The sequence below is a fragment of the Sciurus carolinensis genome, chromosome 6 (assembly GCF_902686445.1).
Source record: "Sciurus carolinensis chromosome 6, mSciCar1.2, whole genome shotgun sequence".
Lineage (NCBI taxonomy): Eukaryota > Metazoa > Chordata > Mammalia > Rodentia > Sciuridae > Sciurus > Sciurus carolinensis.
The window spans coordinates 2117616-2136721 of NC_062218.1; the positions used below are offsets into that span (position 1 = coordinate 2117616).

Here is a 19106-nt window from a genome sequence, read left to right on the forward strand (position 1 = left end):
AGAATCCAGAGGTCTTGAGTGCAGCAGGAGTTGTAGTGAGCTAGGCTGCATGCACACAGACCAGGAGCAGGGGGTTGGCAGTGTTGGCCTGCGGGAGGAGGAGTCACTGCATACCTTCTCCACTCTGCCTTTCTCCTTTCAGGGCATCATCAGTTCAGTCTTCCTGCTCTGCGTCTTCTGTGTTGGTCAGCTTTCCGTTACTGCAACAAAATACCTGAGATAACTTATAAAGAATAAAAGTTCACTTGGGCTCACACCTTTGGAGGTTTCAGTCCATGATGGATTGGCCCCATTGCCTTGGGCCAGTGGAGGCAGTGCATCATGATTGGGAGCTCCTGGGGGAGCAAACTCTGCACCTCATTGCTGAGATGTAAAAAAAAAAAAAGGAAGGTACTGGAGTCCTAGTAGCCCCTCCACAGGCACCCCCAATGACCCACAGACCTCCCCTAGGTCCCACCGCCTCCTAACAGCATCATGGAGAGACCAAGCCTCTAACTCATGGGCCTCCAGCAACACGCTAGCTGCAAGCCTAACAGCTCCTCTGTGCTGACTGCTGGGACCCCTTCCAGGCTTCTCCAGCCCTCTGCACCACACTGCAGCTCTACAGCTTCCCAAGAGCCCTCTGGAGGCTGTCTGTCCTCACCACATGCAGCTGCGAAGGAGGTTCAGTAAGGACCCTTCCAACCAAACTGGCTCTCCCAACAAACCCAGCCTGAGAGTCCAACCCAAGCTGCTCTGAACACGTGCTTCTGGGGCTGGGGGGATAGCTCAGTCAGTAGAGTGCTTACCTTGTAAGCACAAGGCCCTGGGTTCGATCCCCAGCACCCAAAAAAAAAAAAAAAAGAACACGTGCTTCCTCTGCCATGCCCCCTCTTCTGAGATCCTTAAGAATCCCTTCTTTCTCCAGAACCACATTTTCAACATCAAAACAATTCAAGTTTATTTTTAAATTTTTATGTTAAATTTTGATATTCATAAATTATCATGTGCATTTTACCTTTAAATTTGAATAACTTCAAATGTCTGAGAAAAATTTTCTTTGAAAACCGAAATTTAGATGTTTCCACATTACATTTGGTTTACTCTGCAGATTTTAGTAAAACATATTTAAATGTACACTTTGAATAAAATCACTTTCTAATGTTTTGAATCACTCTTGCCAGTGAAACAGAAATGATGTGAAAAATCTTGGTTACTCAAGAACTGACTGCATTGGAAAGAAAGCAAAAAAAAACAAAGAGAGAATAAATATACAATTTATGATGTGTGCTGTCTTTATTCCATTACAAATCCAAAGTTTGCTGCCCCACAGAAGAGAGCAGCGGTCATGCACAACACAACTCAGACACATCAGTATCCACACCAGCCTCGCCAGCCCCACTTCCCACACACCTGTGGCTGCTCCATCTGAAGGCACAATTCCCCAGCAAGGTGGGTTACGCCCACTGTGTGGGCAGTTTATAAACGGTTTTTACAAAGGGGCCATCTTCAGCTCACAGTGTCTGTGCCTTGTTTGTCCTCCTGCCCTGGTCCCCCATGGAACCTTGAAGGTGGCCTGTGGATGGGACCAGGGCAGGCAGATGGGTAGTGGTGAGTTGAGAGTCAACTCAGTGGTAAACCTGACTCTCACAGTTTCCACCCACTCACATGAGGCTCAAGGTGTGGCTCCTTGTCATTGTAATGTCCATATGGGGGATGCTGTCATGTGAGCACAGGACAGGCTTGTGCTATTCACCTGCATATCCCCAGCAGAGAGCCCTGTGTGTGGAAGTGTGTCTGCACACTCACCCTGACTCAGGAGGGAGGACCCTCCCGGGGGGGCCCTCTCCAGGAGCTGGAACCAGGACCAGTAAAGGTACTTTTCTGGGCCTGGCAACACTGCGGTTTCAGGATCACCATTGGCCCTTACCTGCCTGAGAAGTTCTCTACCTTGGCTTCCCAACTTACAATAACAGCCAAACCCAACACACACCTGACCGGAACATCCCACGTGAGGCCCCCTGCAGCCCACAGCCCACCTGCAGTTGGGCCTTCTTCCTGCTGGGTGCTGGGCTTGCTCAGGTGCTGAAGGGAAGGCAGGAGCCTAGGCTGGGCACCTGAACGCATTGGTATTTGCTGCTGGGTAAAGACCGCAAAGTCATGAGAAGGCGGTTTAAAATGTAACTCATTCGAGGGGCTCTCTCCTGGGAGGGTCTGTTTATCTCCTCACAACCTCAGCTTAATTAACCCCTTCCTTTGTACACAGACACTGAGTAGCACAGAAATGTCAAACAAACCTCTCCCCAGGACTTGGCCCCTCCCCGCCCTCCCGGCCCCAGGCCTCCTGCAGCCAGCAGGTTGGGCTTCTCCGCCTTCTGTTTATGCCTGGGCCCCTTACACCAAGAGCACTTCATTTGTGGGACTGAGAATCACATAATGACCACAAAAGAAACTGTTTTCCCAGTGCTGAGAGCCAGGGAAAAGTCACCTGGAGGCCACCAGGTCCTCATATTCAAGTGAAATACCATCCTGAGTCCAGGGAGACTGTTCTGTCACAGCCCATCCCCAGGCAGGGGTGTCAGAGGCCTGGTCTCTGTGTTATCAGTGCACCTCCAGTCCTCCATCTGGACCTCCGGGGCAGTGTAGATCCCCAGGGCACAGTGCAGAGTGGCACTGTCACTATGTCCCTCCCCCCTTGCTGCTAGTCCCATGGTGAGGAGGATGCTTATGGCGGCAGGGGCCACAATGTCCCCCAGTCATCAAAGGGGCAGATCTTTCTGGATTTGACCCCCACCTGTCCCTCCCACTTACCCTAGGAACTCCAGTGGTCTTGGGGCCTCCTTAAGTCCAGTATCTCTGGGCACCCTCTCTCCACCTGCAGGAGACTGGTGTGTGGCTCCTGTGGTTCCCAGTGCCTGAGCTAAGCCTCTGGAGAGCCACAGAGTCAGGGCCTCTTGTAACCATGGGAGGTCCAGGGTCACCAGCTCCCACTGAAAGACTGCAAGGAATGAAGGGTAAAGGCAGGGGGCGAGATCCCTTTCGAACTTTGCGTCCTGCCAAGTAGGTCTCAGGTGGGACTCGGGCCACCTGGCCTGCTTGCTGGTGCCCTGATCCTGGCCCCTATAGGGCAGACCCTCTGGGCGCATCACCACCTCCAGGCAGCCCCCAGCTGCGTTCTTAGGAGCTGAGGAGGGTGGTTGAGGGCTTCCTCTTGCAGCTCCGGTTGGGCCTGTTAAGCCCGACTTCCCGGTGCAAACTCCTAGGCGAGAAACTTCTCAGGCCGGCCGCCTGCAGGGAGCGGGCACGCTCGCCCCGAGCCCACTCGAGCGCCCCCTCTGCCCGCCCTCCGTGGGTCCACAGGAAGTCCCGAAGCAGGACCGGCGCGACGCTCCTCGGGCTGCTTGCGGGTATGGGAGCGACGGGGCTCGGCCCGGGTCCCCGACCTTGGTCACCGCCCGCCCCGCCGTTCGGTCCCGGTCCCCGAAGCCCTGTGAGCGCGGTGGGCCGAGGGGCCTGTGAGGTTCTCCGCAGCGCCTGGAGGAGCGTCGGGCTCTGGGACCGGCACGACAGGACGCGTGCAAGGAAGGAACCGGGAAGAAGGGAAATAAAGCCGAGGAGGGGGAGAAAGGAGGCTGGAGGGGCTCCGGCTCGGGGCGTCCGGAGGGCGGGGACCGCCACCTCCGACCCAGGGCCCAGCCACAGCTCTGCGCCGCCGGAACTTGAGGAAGCGCTTTCGCTTTTCCTCCTGCGCCGCGCCGCCGCTTGGGCGAGCCCGGGACGCGGGCGCTGGGCTCACCGCGCACCCGCGCCGCGCTGGGGTCGGCCGCCTGCTCGCGAGTGCCCGGGCTGCCGGTGCCTCTGCGGGCGAAGGAGGGAGATGGCCGCCGCAGCGAGCCGTGGAGCGGGGACCCGGATCAGGCCCGGGGAGGAGAGCGGGCAGGGTGAGGGCAGGACCCGGGCCTCGCGGTGGGGCCCGAGGCGGGAGTGGGGGAGTCAGGAGCCGGACCTCGCGGAGCACAGGAGTGTCCTCGAGGCTCCCCGCGGACCTGGCCACGGTCTCTTCCAAGACGTCTTCAAAGGGTCTCAGCCCCTCTCCCCTGAAGGAATGGGGGCCCGAAAGTCGGGGACCGTGGGTGTGGGGACGCGGGGCAGCCTGCTCCCGACCGGCCGGCTCCAGGCGCCCTGCCCTGCCCTCTTCTCTACGCCCTCGCAGCTCCTGGAGCGCTCGGCCCTGGGCTCCTACCACCACCTTGCGCTGTGGGGCCGGCGGCCGAGAGGCGGCTTGCTCAGACTGCAGAGTCCATGGGTCTGCCCCGCTCCGCGCGCCCGCCTGGTCCTGCTCTCGGCCTTTTAGGGCCTCGATGTGACCACCTAAGTGCACACGTGGCGAAGGCGCTGCTCTGCTGGACCGCAGGACGGAAGTGCGTCCCCCAGCGGGGACGGTCTGGGTTTCTGGAGGGCCTAGAACTATTGGGATCCCTGAAGATGACTACAGTTGCAGGGCAAAACGTGTGTTTGGCTGACCCTGGGCGGGAATGTAAGGACACCGACGCTTCAGGACCCCACCCCGGCCCACGGGCTAGGCGCCTGCGCAGAAGCGAGAGCGCGGGTGGGAAGCGGACCCCACCTCAGGCAGAACGCCGGCGGCGCACCAGACCCTCCGTCGGCGCAGCGCCTTCAGGTCCACCCGGTCCGCCCAGGGCTGCTGGAGCTCAAAGGTGGACTGCGACCGCGGGGACGGCTCAAGGTCCTTCTCCGTGCGAGGCCCATGGGGACCCCGGGGCAAGACAGCCTGTGCCTCCGAGCTCCTCCCGCGCTGGAGAGCCCCCCGCTCCGGGCCGCGGCTCCTCCCCTCCTAGCCTCAGACTCAACTCGTCACCTCTCAGGGTCAAGGAGTGGGGCTCCGGGTGCGGGAGCCGGGCGCCGGCGGGACCCGCACCCGCGCTGGGCGAATGTCTAGCACCCATCCTCCCCGCGGCCCAGGCCGGCCCCGCAGGGCTGGAAATGCAAAGCCCCAAAACAAGCGTCTTCCCGCCGCCCTTGCCCCGTAGGGCGTCAGGGGTTACAGGGATGCCCTTGCCCTCCTCCTGATCCCGGAGGGCAGAGGCCAGGGCTGCTGGCACCTTCGCGGGCCTCAGACCTGCGCCGGCGAGCAGCTCCGGCCCCGCTAACTCTTATTAATCCCAGCTGAGCGCTATGTGTTTGTCATTTTCCTCTTTTCCTGTGGAATCATTATTTATAGCCCAAAATAAATAAATAAAATGAAAGGTGCCCGCTGGTAGGATGGAGACAAGGAGCGAATTTCTGAGAACCCGAGGTCGAGTGTGAGGGTTTCCCCTTAAAGGTCATCTAAGGAGGGGAGGGGAAAGGGTCGGGTCTGCTCAGCTCTTCTTGGAATTCATTACTCAAGAGCTTTAACTAATTACCAGATCAGAGAAATGTAAAAGCAAATATTTCTTAAAATAACCGAAGGTAATTATAACCCTGTTGTTGACACTAACGATTAATAATTGATCAGGAGTTACACACAATAAATTGTCAATTTATCTCCCCACAAAAATGCAGACGCTGTGTAGCATTGTTTGCTTCTCCCCTCTGGGCATTTCCTATGAAGATGGACTGGATTTAGAGGCAGCCCCAAACCTCGCAGTCGATTCTTTAAGAATATTAGATTTAACTTGTTTTCAGCTCCATGTAGAATAACATAACACTGAGACACCCTTTGAAAGGAGCTTGCCTTATGATCTTGGGGCCAGATTTAAACAAGCAAACAAACAAAAATTCTTCCTTTTTCCTTTTACCTGGGATTGCAAAAGAACAGAGGGCACATTTCATAACTCACTTTTAAATTGTATTACAGTGTAGTCCTCCTAAATAATGCCTTCACTTTTTATCTTTCTTAGAAAGAAGGAGAACACTTTGCTCTCATTGTAGGACACAGCCTGGTTCTCTGCTGGGAGGTGGTGGAGACAGGCTATGCCCCTGTTTGCAGGGAGAGCTGGTGAAGAGACTTGAAGGATGTGAATGGGGGTGTTAAACCCTAAAACTGGGGATAGAAGTGGTTTCTCTTTCATCAACCAGTGGCTGACGTCCAATCGCCTATTATTGAATGGCAACGGTTCCTGAGCATTTTCATTATGACCAATAGAAAGTAATTTTCAGCAACTGGAAAATTATATTGTCATAGATTACTTCTCCTTAAAATAAGCCTTTAAAATATCTGTAGGGATTTGTCACTTGCATAAAGGTTTGAAATACATCAAAGGGACATGTTCCCCTTGTGATTTGTAGAAATTCAAATGATGTTAATCATAATATCCACATATCAGACGGTTATGTATTGTTCCCAAGATCACCTCTTAGGTTAACATATTTTTTAAATATTTGAAATGTTACTTTTGTGATTTTAAAACACATATCTAATATGTGTATTTATTCCTTCAATTTGGGATTTAACTACATGTTTTCTTTAGTAATTGCAATGTACTACGTAACTGAACAAAATTATATGGTGAAAATTATTGTATATTGTTACTTGGTGGAAAGTTTCTAGTAATTCAGAGAGTTATTTAAATTCGAAAAGGCTTCTGCTTGGGTCATAAATGAAACGATTGTTCTCAAATTCATGTCTGCTTTAACAGTGATAGTTCAGCCTGAACTTATTCTGGAACATTGAGGAGAAAGGATAAGCTTCACTTTCAGCCTCTTCAATAAATATTTAAATGCAACTGTACTTGACCTTAAAAGGCGCAGGACTTGGAGGGCAGCTTCTCCATCTGTGTTTTCCCCGCAGTTGTAACATCCCAGACTCTGCAGATATCTGATAAACACAAACATTGAAGAACGCCTCACGCAGACTACCGTGCCACTCTCCCACCTCCAGAATGAACTCAGGCGGTGGTCCGGCTACGGGCGGAGAGGAGGCGCGCCCCAAGCCCCAAGGCTCCGGGCTGCGCTGAGCCAAGCCTGGGCTGCCCCGTCCCCCTCCCCTTCCTCTCCCTCCGCCCTGCACCCCTCCCGCCTCGCATCAGACAAAGGTAGATGAAGTTCTTTTCAAGTTTCAAAGGCAGTTGCTGGGCAGCTTTGCAGAAACAATAACTCTTTTATTGGGAACAAATGTTGACATTTGACGGGCGCGGGAGGCAGCGCCCGCGTCGGCCGCCGGGCAAGCGCCCCTAGTTCTCTCGGCAGAGCCGGGCCCCGGGGCCCACCTGAGATTAAGGCGTGAATTCCGATAAATCAGCTTTAATGAAACACTGGGCCGAGAAGGGCAGAGAGACTGTGGCGCCCTGACCTCGCGGGCGCCGGCCCAGAGCCTGGAGCGCGCGCCCAGGCCGGCACCCCCAAGGCCCTCCTCACTCTACCCGATTGCTACCCCCCATCTTAGGCGGTAACTGCAAAGTCGTTTTCTGATTAACAAGTTTTTACAGCAAAAATAAAATTCGGACCCTATCCGCTTCCTTCCCTAATGAAAGGTCTCTCACGTCTTTTCCAATGACCTGCATGGAGAAGAGCTCTTAAGACACTATGTTACTTTTAAAAGATTCCTCTGAACACCTGCGGGTTTCATGTTCTTAGTGTATATTTAAAAATCAAATTCTGCAGAAAGAAATTCAGGTCAGGAGGCAGGGTGCGTAAGTTATGGAAATCTTGGATAATTTGTTGGGCATATAAACATCAAAGAAGCTTCATTAGCCTTGGCTAATCTCCTGAGCCGCTTTGAGTTTTCACCAATCCGAATGTGCATGTTTTCTCCCAGAGTGGGGGTCTGACACCAGTGTGGAGGGAGAGGAACTAGGGATTCAATATCCAGGTAAAACACCTTCCCCTTCCACAGGAGGCAGCTCTTACCCAGACCTCAGTTTCTGAACACGTGCAGGAAGATCAGCTCTGGCTTGGGTTTCCCTTCTGGTCCTCCAGTCCTCCACACTTCTTCAAGAGATGCATTCACGGCCTTAAATATTGCATCTTCACTAGAGTTGATCTTCAGGTGTTTGGTTTGTAAATATTGCTAATTCATATATTTCACTGAAGCCCTCCAAACACATTATAATGTTACGTATAACAGAAATATGGCTGCCAAGTCTATTTTATTCCCTGCTGATTTCAGAAATGTGACTAACATTAATAAACTACTTAATACCTTCCTGGAGGGGAACATCATTATCTTCATGGAAATTCTATGAAGGTTTTATATCTGAGACCAAAACCAGAAAATGCACTCAAAGCTCACTCTTACTTTCCCAGGCTTCTCATTCATTTGCTTCCCGTCACTACACAGGTGACAAGGGTCCAATCTTTCCTCTTGCCAATAGGTAGCTCAGTTCCAAACATTTCCATTTCTATTACTGGGGAGGCAGGGAAGAGAGAAAAAAGCGCCCCACCCCAGAGAGTCACGCTAGGCCTGACCTCGGAATGCCTGTGTATTTGAAATCCACAAAACCAGAGGCAGTTCTGGAAAACGGGGAAGCCTTCATCTGCCTCTCTTGTTCACAGTCAACCCCCACATCCGCATGGCTGTGTCAGGCTAACAGTCCCCTGGCTTTGCTCAAGTACCTAAGATTACTTTCAAATACCCTTTCTAACGAGACCCCAGCAAGAGGCCACTAATTTCTATGGCACAAAAAGCCACTGGAGAGAGATCCGTTTGTCAATATCAACTGGTCCAGCAATTTCCCATCCTCAGACACATCGCCTATCGGAGCTGGCAGATGTTTAGACAAGATTTTATAAATCGTTCAATCTCAGCCCATAATGAACCCCAACTGACCATTCCAAAGCAGCTAAATGCACCCGAGACCTCCCCCGCTGGGATCCAATAACACTCTGGAGCCGCACCATTATTAATCACGGAATAGAATAGGTGAACCGCTTGAAAAATAAGTGTATGATTGATTAAAGGGCAATCTAAGAAGCCATTATTCTTGTTTTATAACCGTAAGTTATATTCACTCGATTTATCTTTGGAGAGGAAATAAATGATTGTTCATTTCTTTTCTGAAATTATATTATATGGATATCCACATAATTTTGCTGAAAATTAAAGTGACAGGGTTGCTGTTTTTATGATACTAATCAAAGGGGATGCGTTACTTGACTGCAAATGTTAGGCTTGTCCTATAATTAGGGGGCGAGTAAGGCAATAAGGACACAATAGTCTAAAGCTGTTTAAACTTTCCTTTTCCCTCAGGGTATGAGTAACTGCCACAAAAGGGAACTAGATCCCTCCTCCAGACCTTCCCCTGGTGTTGATGGAAATGATATGAAAAGCAGAGGTAAGAGTCATCCAGTAAATCTGAAGGATCTGTGCCAATTTGGATAATCCAGGTTTAAAAAAAATAGTATTTTCCATCCAGTAATTTCTTGTGGGAAGTGTAATTCTCCATTATCAATATTATAACTCTCTTCTGGTTTAGTACGCTGGGGAGGTTCAATAAGCCAGCATCTCAAATAAATATAAAATGCATAGCGGTGTCAGATCATTTTATTTTTCCAAGTTTTAGAAATTTACACTAACAAGGAATTTGCATATTCAGAAAACAAAAGTCGTAATTATTATCTTGCAATACATTTGTACATAGTCTAGAAGCATATATATGTTCATATATATATATATATATATATATATATCTCCCTGTTGTGTAGCTCTCTCCCATCTGCCTTTCTTTTTATTCTTTTAAATGCGCTTGAGAAAGGAGAGTTTATGACACACAGCTTTTCATTAAAAAGGTGAGCTCAGATCACCTGGGGGCTTCCATCCCTAGGGCTCCAACCCAAATCACTCTGCAGGAAAAATGAGCCCCAAACACCATATTATTGTAGACTAGTCTGTCTTTATTTACAATTAAAGATATAAATTAGTAAAGAATTTGTGTTAAACAACCAACAAAGATTGTATAACCAGCAATGTTCAAATAAAAACCAGGCAGAATTTATTTACAAAAAGTTTAGATTCCATTGCAATACAACTTGCATAAATTACTAGAAGCTTTATATCATTATAAAAATAAATATCAAATTTGTTTCCACTTCTGAAGTACTCAAGTTCTTCAATCACATTTTATTTCTACTGTGTACATCTTTTACAAATAAATTTTACAGTAAATCCTATCACACCTATAGAATATATACCGTGGCAATGAAGTGATCAATTTGAGATATCCTGAGAAAAGAACAGATTGTTTTCAAAAGTCACACATACATCGGGGAAACTATACTATGCCAACAAATTCACATACATCCAACAGTGTGTTCCAATCATTAGAGTCTGGGTTGAAGTGCTGTGTGGATCCTTCTCTTTACAGTGGCACAAGATGTGGTCCAGACTTACAGATCTGTGTTTTGTATCTGTATATTTATGAGCTTGGGAAGAGAGAATGGCCTGCTGAGTTTTTTTTTTTTTTTTTTTTTTTTTTTCCAAAGCAATTGTGACACCTACCTGTGGACCAAGGAAAAAACCAAATCATCCCAAATCCTTCAGTTCCACACTAACACCATCACACTGCAAAAACGAGTCTATCTGAAACAGATCCACCTCTTCCCATCTTCAGATCTGTGATTAGTCATTTTGCCTAGTTGCAAAATAACATAATTTTAAAGGTTCTGCAGGAGAACTGCAGTCTAGGCATTTGGACACAGGGTATGGCAGGTCTAGAAAAAGACTAGCAAGTCTCTACAACCAGCATCTGTAACAGGATTTTGATACCCGAGTCTAGATTCAGTAGCACTCACTCATCAAAATAGACGTCTATTGTGTGTCTATCAGAGTAAAAAAAGAAAAGAAACTGTTCCAAGCAGACATACTAATGCCCAAATTTAATCATCTATTTTTCAGGGAAAACAACAGCCATGGTGATACTTGGAATATAAATATTGATATTTGGAATATATATGCATATATATTCATATTCCAAAGAATGGAATGATTCTTCAAAACAGAAATTGAGCAGAAAAGAAGAAATCCGTGAAGCAGAACAATGCTTCCCTCTTATAGGAAAAAGACCCAGAAGCCTGCAGGGCTCTGTCCTCTAAACCCCATGATAAGAAGCAAGAAAACTCATTAGGCAATCATACAACCAGTTGGGACTGGGAGGCTCCCACGGTCAGAGAGGCACAGGGTGCCCACTTACTTACACTGCTGAGCTGGCCCTTCTATAGGTAGGGCTGGACGCCTGCGCCAACCACCGTGCAGCCCTCGCTGGCATCTGTTAGGGGAGGGGCAGTGAGTGAGAACGGGCCCCACCATGGGGCCCACCATGGCAGGTGCTGCCTACAGCCAGGCACCTTCCAGACCCTCGGACCTCCCGCACCCAGGCACAGGGAAGAGTCCCAGGAGACTCAGCCCCCAAAGTCACTCTCTGAGACGAATGTTGGTTTCTTCACTAGGCTCTCCTTAAGCTTTCCCTTGGACCTCCTTTCTCAGGTCGCCTGAATTATGAGCGACAGAGGCAATACAGAATGGGAAGAGAAAGCGGGGAAGTTCTTAGGTTCTAATTCTGAAGAAATTAGGCCTCTGAGAGTGACTGAGAACTTTTCATTTCATGAAACTTTTCGATTCCTTTTAGCCAAAGGCAGGAAAGGGGATTCAGTGGAGACCCTACTTAACCAGGAGCACTCACCAATACACCCCAAGCCTAAACTTAGTCAGCAGGGAGACAAGCTGTAATTTGCATTTCGTGGCAATCAGTGTTTGCCAAAACTAAAACAGTCATGATGATAATATTAATAGTAAATTAAATAAAGAGTAAATAATCATAGGGTAGCTCTAAAGGAAGGCCCAGCCCTCTTCCTTTCACTCTCAACGCTCCTCCCCCCACTCTTTCTCTAATTCCAAGGAGTGGCTCACTCTTCTTTATTGCTGTAAGTGGCACCCGCTTCCCGGAACTGTTACGTGGTGGGTCTGCCCGCTCTTTCCCTGGGATTCTGGGCAGTTCTAACTAACCAGGGTCCCTCCCCGCAGCACCCAGAGGGCATCGGGCAGCCTACCTTTCTTGGGCTCGTAGCCGCCGCCTGGGGGCCGGTAGTGGGGCTCCAGCGGGTGCGTGCCCGCCTTGCCCGCGTCGCTCGCCGCCTTGGGCGCTGCGTGCAGAGCCTCGCTGGGGGCCGCGGCCGCGGCGTTGTACCGCAGGAGCCCCTGACCCTGCAGCGCCGCATTCAAGTTCCCGTAGTTTGTGTAGCTGCCATAGAAGGGCGTCGTGTAGTAGAGGTGGCGACCGAGCAGCGGCGAAGCGGGGTAGGGCGAACCGCCCGGAGGTGCCCCGGAGGAGGCGGGTGCCGCTGCCGCTGGCAGCCCGGGTGGCCCGCAGCCCGGGCCCAGGCTCGGTTGCTTGAGGTCCGACGTGGCGATCTCGGCCAGCGACCACAGCTTGGGCTTGCTGGTGGGCGGCTGTGCGCCAGGTGACGTCCGGCTGCCCAGGGGCGTCTTGCCGCCGCCGCCACCGCGGGGCGCGGCCTCGGGCGGGGGGCTCAGCAGCGGCGCCTCTACGCCGGTAAGCGGGGACGAGGTCACAGGCTTGGGCGGCGCCAGGTCCCGCTCACACTCGTCTTCCTCGTCTTCGTCGTCCTCCAGGTCGTCGTACTTGTCCTTGCACTCTGAGCCAGACTCGCACAGGGGGTCCCCAGCGCGGCAGGGCAGTTTCTCTCCATCTGACTCGGCTGAGCACGAGTGATCCGTGAGCGAGTCGACGTGCAGACTGATCCCTGCCGGGCGCGAGCACAGGCGGTGGCTCGCAGGGACGGCGCGGGCACCCGGACCATCTCCCCACCCCTGGGATCCCTCACCTAGCCCCCACCGCAGCCACGTGTTAAAGGGAGGCAGACCTCCGCTAAACACCCAGAGGATCCCTTGGCTGAATTCCGCAGGCCACGCAATGTCAGGCGGCGGCTTTTCCAGGCCAGGATCTGGGGTTTCACGAGGGAAGCGTCCTACCAGATCCCGGCACCGCGCCCCGCCTGGGACGAGCGCTCCCCAAGACCTCCCGCCCGCCGATACCCTGCTCACCTTCGTCCTCCGCCGAGGTCTCGGTGCCCTCCTGCACCTTCTCAGGACTCTCCTCCTTGTTCCTTGCAGCGTCGCCCTCATCCTCGTCCTCGTCCTCGCTTTTGTTCCGAGGGGCCCACGTCATCTTGTTCTCCTTCTTGAGGCGCCGGCGCGCGTTGGCGAACCAGGTGGAGACCTGCGTGAGGGTCATCTTGGTGATGATGGCCAGCATGATCTTCTCGCCCTTGGTGGGGTAGGGGTTCTTGCGGTGCTCGTTCAGCCAGGCCTTGAGCGTAGCCGTGGCATCCCGCGTGGCGTTCTTGCGGTACGCTGGGTCGTTGAGCTGGTACGGGTAGGCCGCGCTGCCATAGGGATGGTAGCTGATGGCGCCAGTCATCCCAGTCGTGTGCGCGTCGTAGGGTGCGCCCTGGAAGCGAGGAGAGACTGTGAGTGCGGCCCGCGGAGACAAGGCAGGATTCTTCATCCAGGGGAATCGCTGCCCCCCGCCCCGCCCACCCAAGGCCGCCCTTCCTCCTCCGGGTGTCCCGGGCTCGGGCCGCGCTTCCCCGCAGCAAAGGAGCAGGAACCACGCAATGGGTGATTTAGGGTCAGCTGTTGATCACAAAAAGTACTTCGGTTTTATTCTCGAATTTATTAACTCCTTCACTTTTCTAAAACGATATACCTTCCCCTAAGTGTTCCCAAGTCGCGAAGTACAAAGTACACAAACAAGCGCGCCCAAGCGCTCAGGCCTCCAGGTAGTTTCTTGATAACTAAATTTCTCTGGATGCTTCCAGCGCTGCCCCCCACCCCGCACTCCCCCTTCCCACCCTTATATGGTTAAAAATAACACCCAGAGCCCCCACTCCACCATTCACCGCTCTAAAGCTCCGTAAATCCAATTTGCAACTCAGAAGCCAGTCACCGTTTCGAATTCTTCAAATAGGCGGTAATTAGCATTTTAATTCATCCTTTAACGTTTAAATTCAAGACGTTTGCAGCCTTCGCAAGGCCTCAGCTACTCAGTCGCTGCCCGGGAATTCCGCCGAGGGCGAGCAGTGGCTACAACCCCGGTTAGGGCCTCATTCGCCCGAAAAGTGCTTCGACCCCGCCCGGGCCCAGCCGCGAAACCAAGAGGCGCGCGGGCCGACGCCGCGTCGCGGAAGCAGGAGCTCCTCCGTGCAGAGGACTCCCGCGGCACTTGGCTGGTCCCCCGCCCGCCAAAACGTTTTTCGAAAGCACGGTCTGGGAGACAGATTAAAGCCGAAACTAAGGGCGCGTCGGGCCAGGCACTGGATCCGCAGCCAGATGCTCTGCTCTCCCTTCCAACTCCGTGACCCCGCTGCCCCAGGCCCGGCAATGCGAATCGCCAGGCAGCCGCCGCGGAGGCCCCAACTACGCCGACCCTCGCTCCCCAAGCCACTGTGGGCGAGCCTCCCGCATGATCCGGATCCCTCCTCTGTAGGCTGCAGGCGTGAGCCAGGGACTACCCAAGGCAGACCTCGGCCCCTGTTTAGTCGCACTTTCCAGGCTCTTCGAGAAAATTATCCCGGGAGACGAGGGGACGCGCCACCGGCCTCCTATCCCGCTCTGGCGGCTCTGCCTAACACTCCCGTCCCTTGTTCCGCCGGCCGTGAGGTGGCCCGAGCGGCCGATTCCTGATCCGCCGCCCGCGCCACGTTCCTGGCGCCCTTGCTCGCCGATCCTTCGCCCCACTCAGCCCACGCCCGGGTCAGGGCCCCCAAACCCGGGTGTCCCGAGTCCCCACCCGCGCGCGGTTACCATGTAGGACGGGAAGCCGGCGGCGGCGGCGGCGGCAGCGTCGGCCGAGTACTGCAGCGGGCTGCCGAAGCCAGTGGCCGCCTGCGCCGTGAAGGCCGCCGAGCCCGGGTACGGGCTGAACGCAGAGCCGGACGCCGAGCGCGCCAGCTCCTCGCTGCGAGGCGCGGCCAGCGCGGACGCACCGTACGCCGGGCAAGAGTAGAGCGCCAGCGAGCCGGGCGCTTGATACAGGTAGCCCTGCGGGTAGGACATGGTGGGCGCGGGGCTCGCGGCCCGCGTCACGCCGAGCTGCGGGCAGGGCGCGCGGCGCCCTCCATCCACACCCGGCCCGGGCGCGGCGCGGCGGCGGACACCGGGGCCGCGGGCCGAGGAAGGCTGGCCCGGGCACTAGCCTGGCGGCCCGCGGGCCGAGGCAACGCGGCGCGGCAGCGGCGGCGGCGGCGGCAGCGCGAAACCGGTGGGCGCAGCCGCGCGCCGGGCCGGCGGTCGGGGTTTGGGGGAGTCTGGAGTCGGGAGTGAGGAGTTGAGGAAGGAGCGCTCGAGTTTCGGAGGGACATTGGAACGCGGAGCTGTCCGTCACGCGCTCATCTGCATATTCGGGTGCCCGCCCCTCCCCTGCTCCGCCCGCTCCAACCTCCAGGCCTCGGCCGGGGGAGGGGCAGCGAGCAGGGAGGAGGGGAGGGCTGAGTAGAGGAAGGCGGGCGGGAGGGAGGGACGCGCAGGCTTTTGTGGCGCAGCCGCCTCTCGCAGCTCCGGCCCCAGCCGGCGGCCCGCGGCCCTGCAGCTTCTCCAAGGCCGAGCTGCGCGCCTCGCTGCAGGCCCCCTCCCATTCGCAAGTATTTTCGGCCACCTCCCGGCACCCCGATCCAGCCGCCTCCCCTACCTCGGCCAAGATACCTCTTCACCCCACTGGGGCTCATCCAGCCGTTGCCCCGCCCGCCCCTGATCGGTCAGCGCCGGTTAGGCAAGAGACCGCCCGCAGTGGGGCCGGGCGATTCTACTTGGGGAACTCACCGTGCGTGCACCTCTGGCCACCTCTGAAGAGGCGGTCCCAGGCGACTGCACACCGGACTGCGGTGTCCAGTCCAGAGCCGCCGGGAGCTGGAGGGCAGGATGTGGGAACCTGCGGTCCCAGTCCTCCTTGGGGTGGCGTACGCGGCTCTCACTTCCACCTCCGCGGTCTGCGTTGTCTCAAGGCCGAGACACCCGTGTGGCTTCGCGTCTGGTCGTCTGCCCCTCGCTCCCTGCGCCTCCAGCACCGCGTAGGTTTGGAACTGCCTGGAGGGCCCAGAGGTGAGCCTTCTGTTCTAAGTCCGCAGAGACTCCAGGGCCCTGGGTGTTGGGACCTTCCACGCCTGGGAACTTAGGAACACAGGCCGCCAGTACTTCGCTCTGGAAAATGACACCCCTCCAAAAAGAGTTTTGTTTTGTTTTGTTTCACAAAGTTGACGCCTTCTTTGGATTCGGGGGGGAGACATTACCGGACATAAGACATTACCGGACACCGCTGGCATAAGCCGAGCCTCACGGCCATCTCAGGAAGGGACCAATGGGAGCCAGCTGGTGGCACGGCGCAGCTGGCAACAAGGGAACCCGGTGAGCTGCCGGCTTTACTCGGGAGGTGCCTGGAGGGCCCAAAGGCAAGGCAGTCAGGATGGCCTTGGGGAATTCAACACCCGAAGTACCCCACCCCCATTACCTTATCATGGTCCTTCTCCCCTCCCTCACCCGGACGGGCAGAAGAGGGCGTCTGCGACCAGGCCAGGGGGTTACGGGGTTACCAATGGGGGGCACTAGGGAGTTCCAAGAGGGACCGATATGTGCCGGCCAGGGCCAGGGAGCCCACCAACAGGTGTCTCTTCTTTTGGAGCCACTTTGGAGGAGGATAGCAGTGCGGTGGGCTGGATCCCAGACCTGAGCGTAGACCTGGCTCAGCGAGAGCGCTGAGGCTGGCAGAGCGGCCTCAGCTGTCTCCGCTGCTCTGCAGGTCCGAGGCTTCTATGTGCAGCCAGGCTGCGGCTCTGAAGCTTGGGTACCTGGCTGCCAACCTGGCCCGGGAAGCAGGAGGAACATTAAAGGCAGACTTTGCAAACTGCAGCATTGGGCTGGATAAGGACCAGCGGGCAGGCGCGTCTGTCCCGGTAGGTGCAGTCTGGGCTCCTCACCTCTCTCCTCAGTGGCCCCCAGCAACTTACCCCCCACCAGTTTTGCCACCTACCCTTCCTCACTCTGCTCCTCCCCCACCACATGCCCACCCTGTCTCTAGTCATCATCTCCTGTCTTCTCAGTGCCATGGCGCTAGAGCACACACTCCCCTTTCCACAAACCCCAGGCTTGGCAAGGACTCAGCAGTCCACCTCAATACAGCTGAGACCTCAAGTGGGCTTTTCTAATTCAGGTCAAGGAAGATACTTGAAATCAATTATTATAGGAGGGAGGGCAGCCAGGTGGAGCATGCTATCAAGGAATGAATGACATTTTTGGTCTTCTTGGGAGGGAATTACTCTGGAGAAGCCCTAAATGAGATGCCCACACGTTGGATAAAAAACAGTCACAGATCAGATTGCAAACATTCCGGTTGCCTTCCAATCAGATTAAGCTAAAATATTGACTCTAATTTTTATCACTGGGGATGACTGGTCTGGAGTACCTCCATTTCTAAAGACTGGTTTCCTGCTGTGGCTTCATTAGCATTGGGGCTCATTCTCCTCCCCTTTCCTTGACCCCCACCCCCACCCCCAGTCCTGACCTCTGCCAGGGGCAGAAGAGAAAACAGCAAGTGACTGCAAAAAACATAGCCGGTTTGGAGCAGGAGTGTGTGTCTAGGAGCAGTCGATTTTGACATCAATTAAGTATATAACCAGACAAGTGCACGTGACTTTGGAGGGTCTCCTCCTGCCAGAGCACGACCGGAAGCCTGCCTGCCTTCCCCTCTGGCTCACTGTTGCTGATCTTGACAAGGCCGCTTTCCTTCCTGTGTATTTTCTCTCAGCAATTATGCTCCTCCACTGAAATCTAAATTTTCCATACTGCTGCCTGTTACTAATAAAACCTGTCTACCTTGCACTATTAAACAGTCGAATCATACTACATGTCATTTTATTGGTGGTGACTGTAGCAAATTAAAATGCCTATGCAGGGACATTAACACTTACCTCCTCATTGTTATTAGAATATATAAACTGTTTCAAATTAAAGCTCCCTGATTTTGAAAAATCACTTTCCCATTTCTAGGTTAAAGTTGACATAGTCTTCTTTAAAGCAAACAAAACACCAATGAGGAAAACGCGGCAAGTTTCTAGGCTGGGTGTCGGGTCATTTGCTATCTGACTGCACTCCATGGCAGGACAGGTCCCTGAAGATCGGAGGCCAAGTGGGGGCAGAGGGATGCATCCTGGGCCTCCTAGCCACCCCTCCACAAAGGCAGCCTGGACGTTGCACTCCAGGGCTTGGAGGACGTGTGCAGACATGTGAGGTCGCCTGGACAGGAGCAGGCACATAGCTCAGGCTGCCTTTCTGGCCTTCTCAGCTGGAATGAAAGAAAATGGTCCGGCACTGTAGGGAAACACAGCAACTCAGAACGCAGGACCACTGGTAGCAATCACCCAGGCAATGTGTAGTTTCAAGTTTGCTGTGCATCCTCCCTCTTTTCCCCAGGTGCACACTAAAATTAAAAAGAAAAAAGTTAATTGGGTCACGTTTTTGTTTCTTGTCCTACAGTGATCAAGGCATTTTGGACAGGTCTGTGTGGACATACACGTTTCAGAGAGCTAGCTTTTCATGAGAGGCCAAGCGCCAAGAAGGGCCATACACGAAGGCTTGGTTGGAGATTCTTCCGGGCAACGCAGCTGGCTTTCAAGGCCCAAGCCCTGGCCAGACCCTGTGGAATCCTGGGGCTCGCGGGAGGCGGAGGAGGCAACAGGCCCCGGAGTCGCGCGGCAGGCGGCGAGGGGGCGCTGTGGCCCGCGCCTGCCCGCCTTGACTCAGCAGCGGTGGCCACGGCGCTACCCCCGCGCCACCGATGAGCGGAAGACGCCGTTGCTCCTGTCGCGACCTGCCTCTTCAACACCGGTTTTATTCTGGAATTAAGGAAAACGATACGGAGGCATTTAATAAAACTTAAACCGCTTGTGCCATTTCTCATTGTTTTATTACTTTGGTTTTCGGTGGAGTTTCCAAGAGTTTAGTGGAAAAATAGCTACCATTTTGGGGTGTGTAATTTTGAGGTGCAATTTAAGATTAAATACACACATTTTACATGTGTTCTTTCAATGAAGGATCATTTAAAATGTAAGTGGCTTCGATGTGTCAACGTGTTATACTCGTAACCCATGATCCTCTGCTCCAGAATTTGCTGGCGTGTGCA

General features: G+C 53.9%; 2 protein-coding genes across 3 annotated transcripts; one reads left to right on the forward strand and one right to left on the reverse strand.

The window, feature by feature from the left end:
* Window positions 1-10342: 10342 nt before the first annotated feature.
* Window positions 10343-15248, reverse strand: Irx2 (iroquois homeobox 2). Of its 2 annotated transcripts, XM_047554848.1 has the most exons (5): window positions 14741-15248; window positions 12980-13385; window positions 11965-12678; window positions 11113-11183; window positions 10343-10417 (listed from the first exon to the last, which is right to left on the reverse strand). In XM_047554848.1, exons 1-4 carry the CDS (start codon window positions 14990-14992, stop codon window positions 11131-11133), a joined length of 1425 nt encoding a protein of 474 aa, XP_047410804.1. In that variant the 5' UTR covers window positions 14993-15248; the 3' UTR covers window positions 10343-10417; window positions 11113-11130. The 2 variants fall into 2 exon arrangements, with proteins under 2 accessions (XP_047410804.1, XP_047410803.1); XM_047554847.1 differs by having other exon boundaries at window positions 10343-11183.
* LOC124986931 (translation initiation factor IF-2-like) lies at window positions 14991-18872 on the forward strand. Its single transcript, XM_047555761.1, has 3 exons — window positions 14991-15118; window positions 15381-16033; window positions 18461-18872. The coding sequence occupies exons 1-3, from the start codon at window positions 14991-14993 to the stop codon at window positions 18763-18765; spliced, it is 1086 nt and encodes a 361-aa protein (XP_047411717.1). The 3' UTR covers window positions 18766-18872.
* The last annotated feature ends 234 nt before the right edge of the window (window positions 18873-19106 follow it).

Excerpts from the sequence above, each read along its gene's own strand:
- LOC124986931 (XM_047555761.1), top strand. The coding sequence starts at position 14,991 with ATGGTGGGCGCGGGGCTCGCGGCCCGCGTCACGCCGAGCTGCGGGCAG. Across the intron at positions 15,119-15,380 it reads CCGCGGGCCGAGGAAGGCTG|GCCTCGGCCGGGGGAGGGGC; the intron begins GCCCGGGCACTA and ends TCCAACCTCCAG. Across the intron at positions 16,034-18,460 it reads ACTGCCTGGAGGGCCCAGAG|TGATCAAGGCATTTTGGACA; the intron begins GTGAGCCTTCTG and ends CTTGTCCTACAG.
- Irx2 (XM_047554848.1), bottom strand. The coding sequence starts at position 14,992 with ATGTCCTACCCGCAGGGCTACCTGTATCAAGCGCCCGGCTCGCTGGCG. Across the intron at positions 13,386-14,740 it reads CCGGCTTCCCGTCCTACATG|GGCGCACCCTACGACGCGCA; the intron begins GTAACCGCGCGC and ends CCTCGCTTCCAG. Across the intron at positions 11,184-11,964 it reads CGGCTACGAGCCCAAGAAAG|ATGCCAGCGAGGGCTGCACG; the intron begins GTAGGCTGCCCG and ends CTCCCCTAACAG.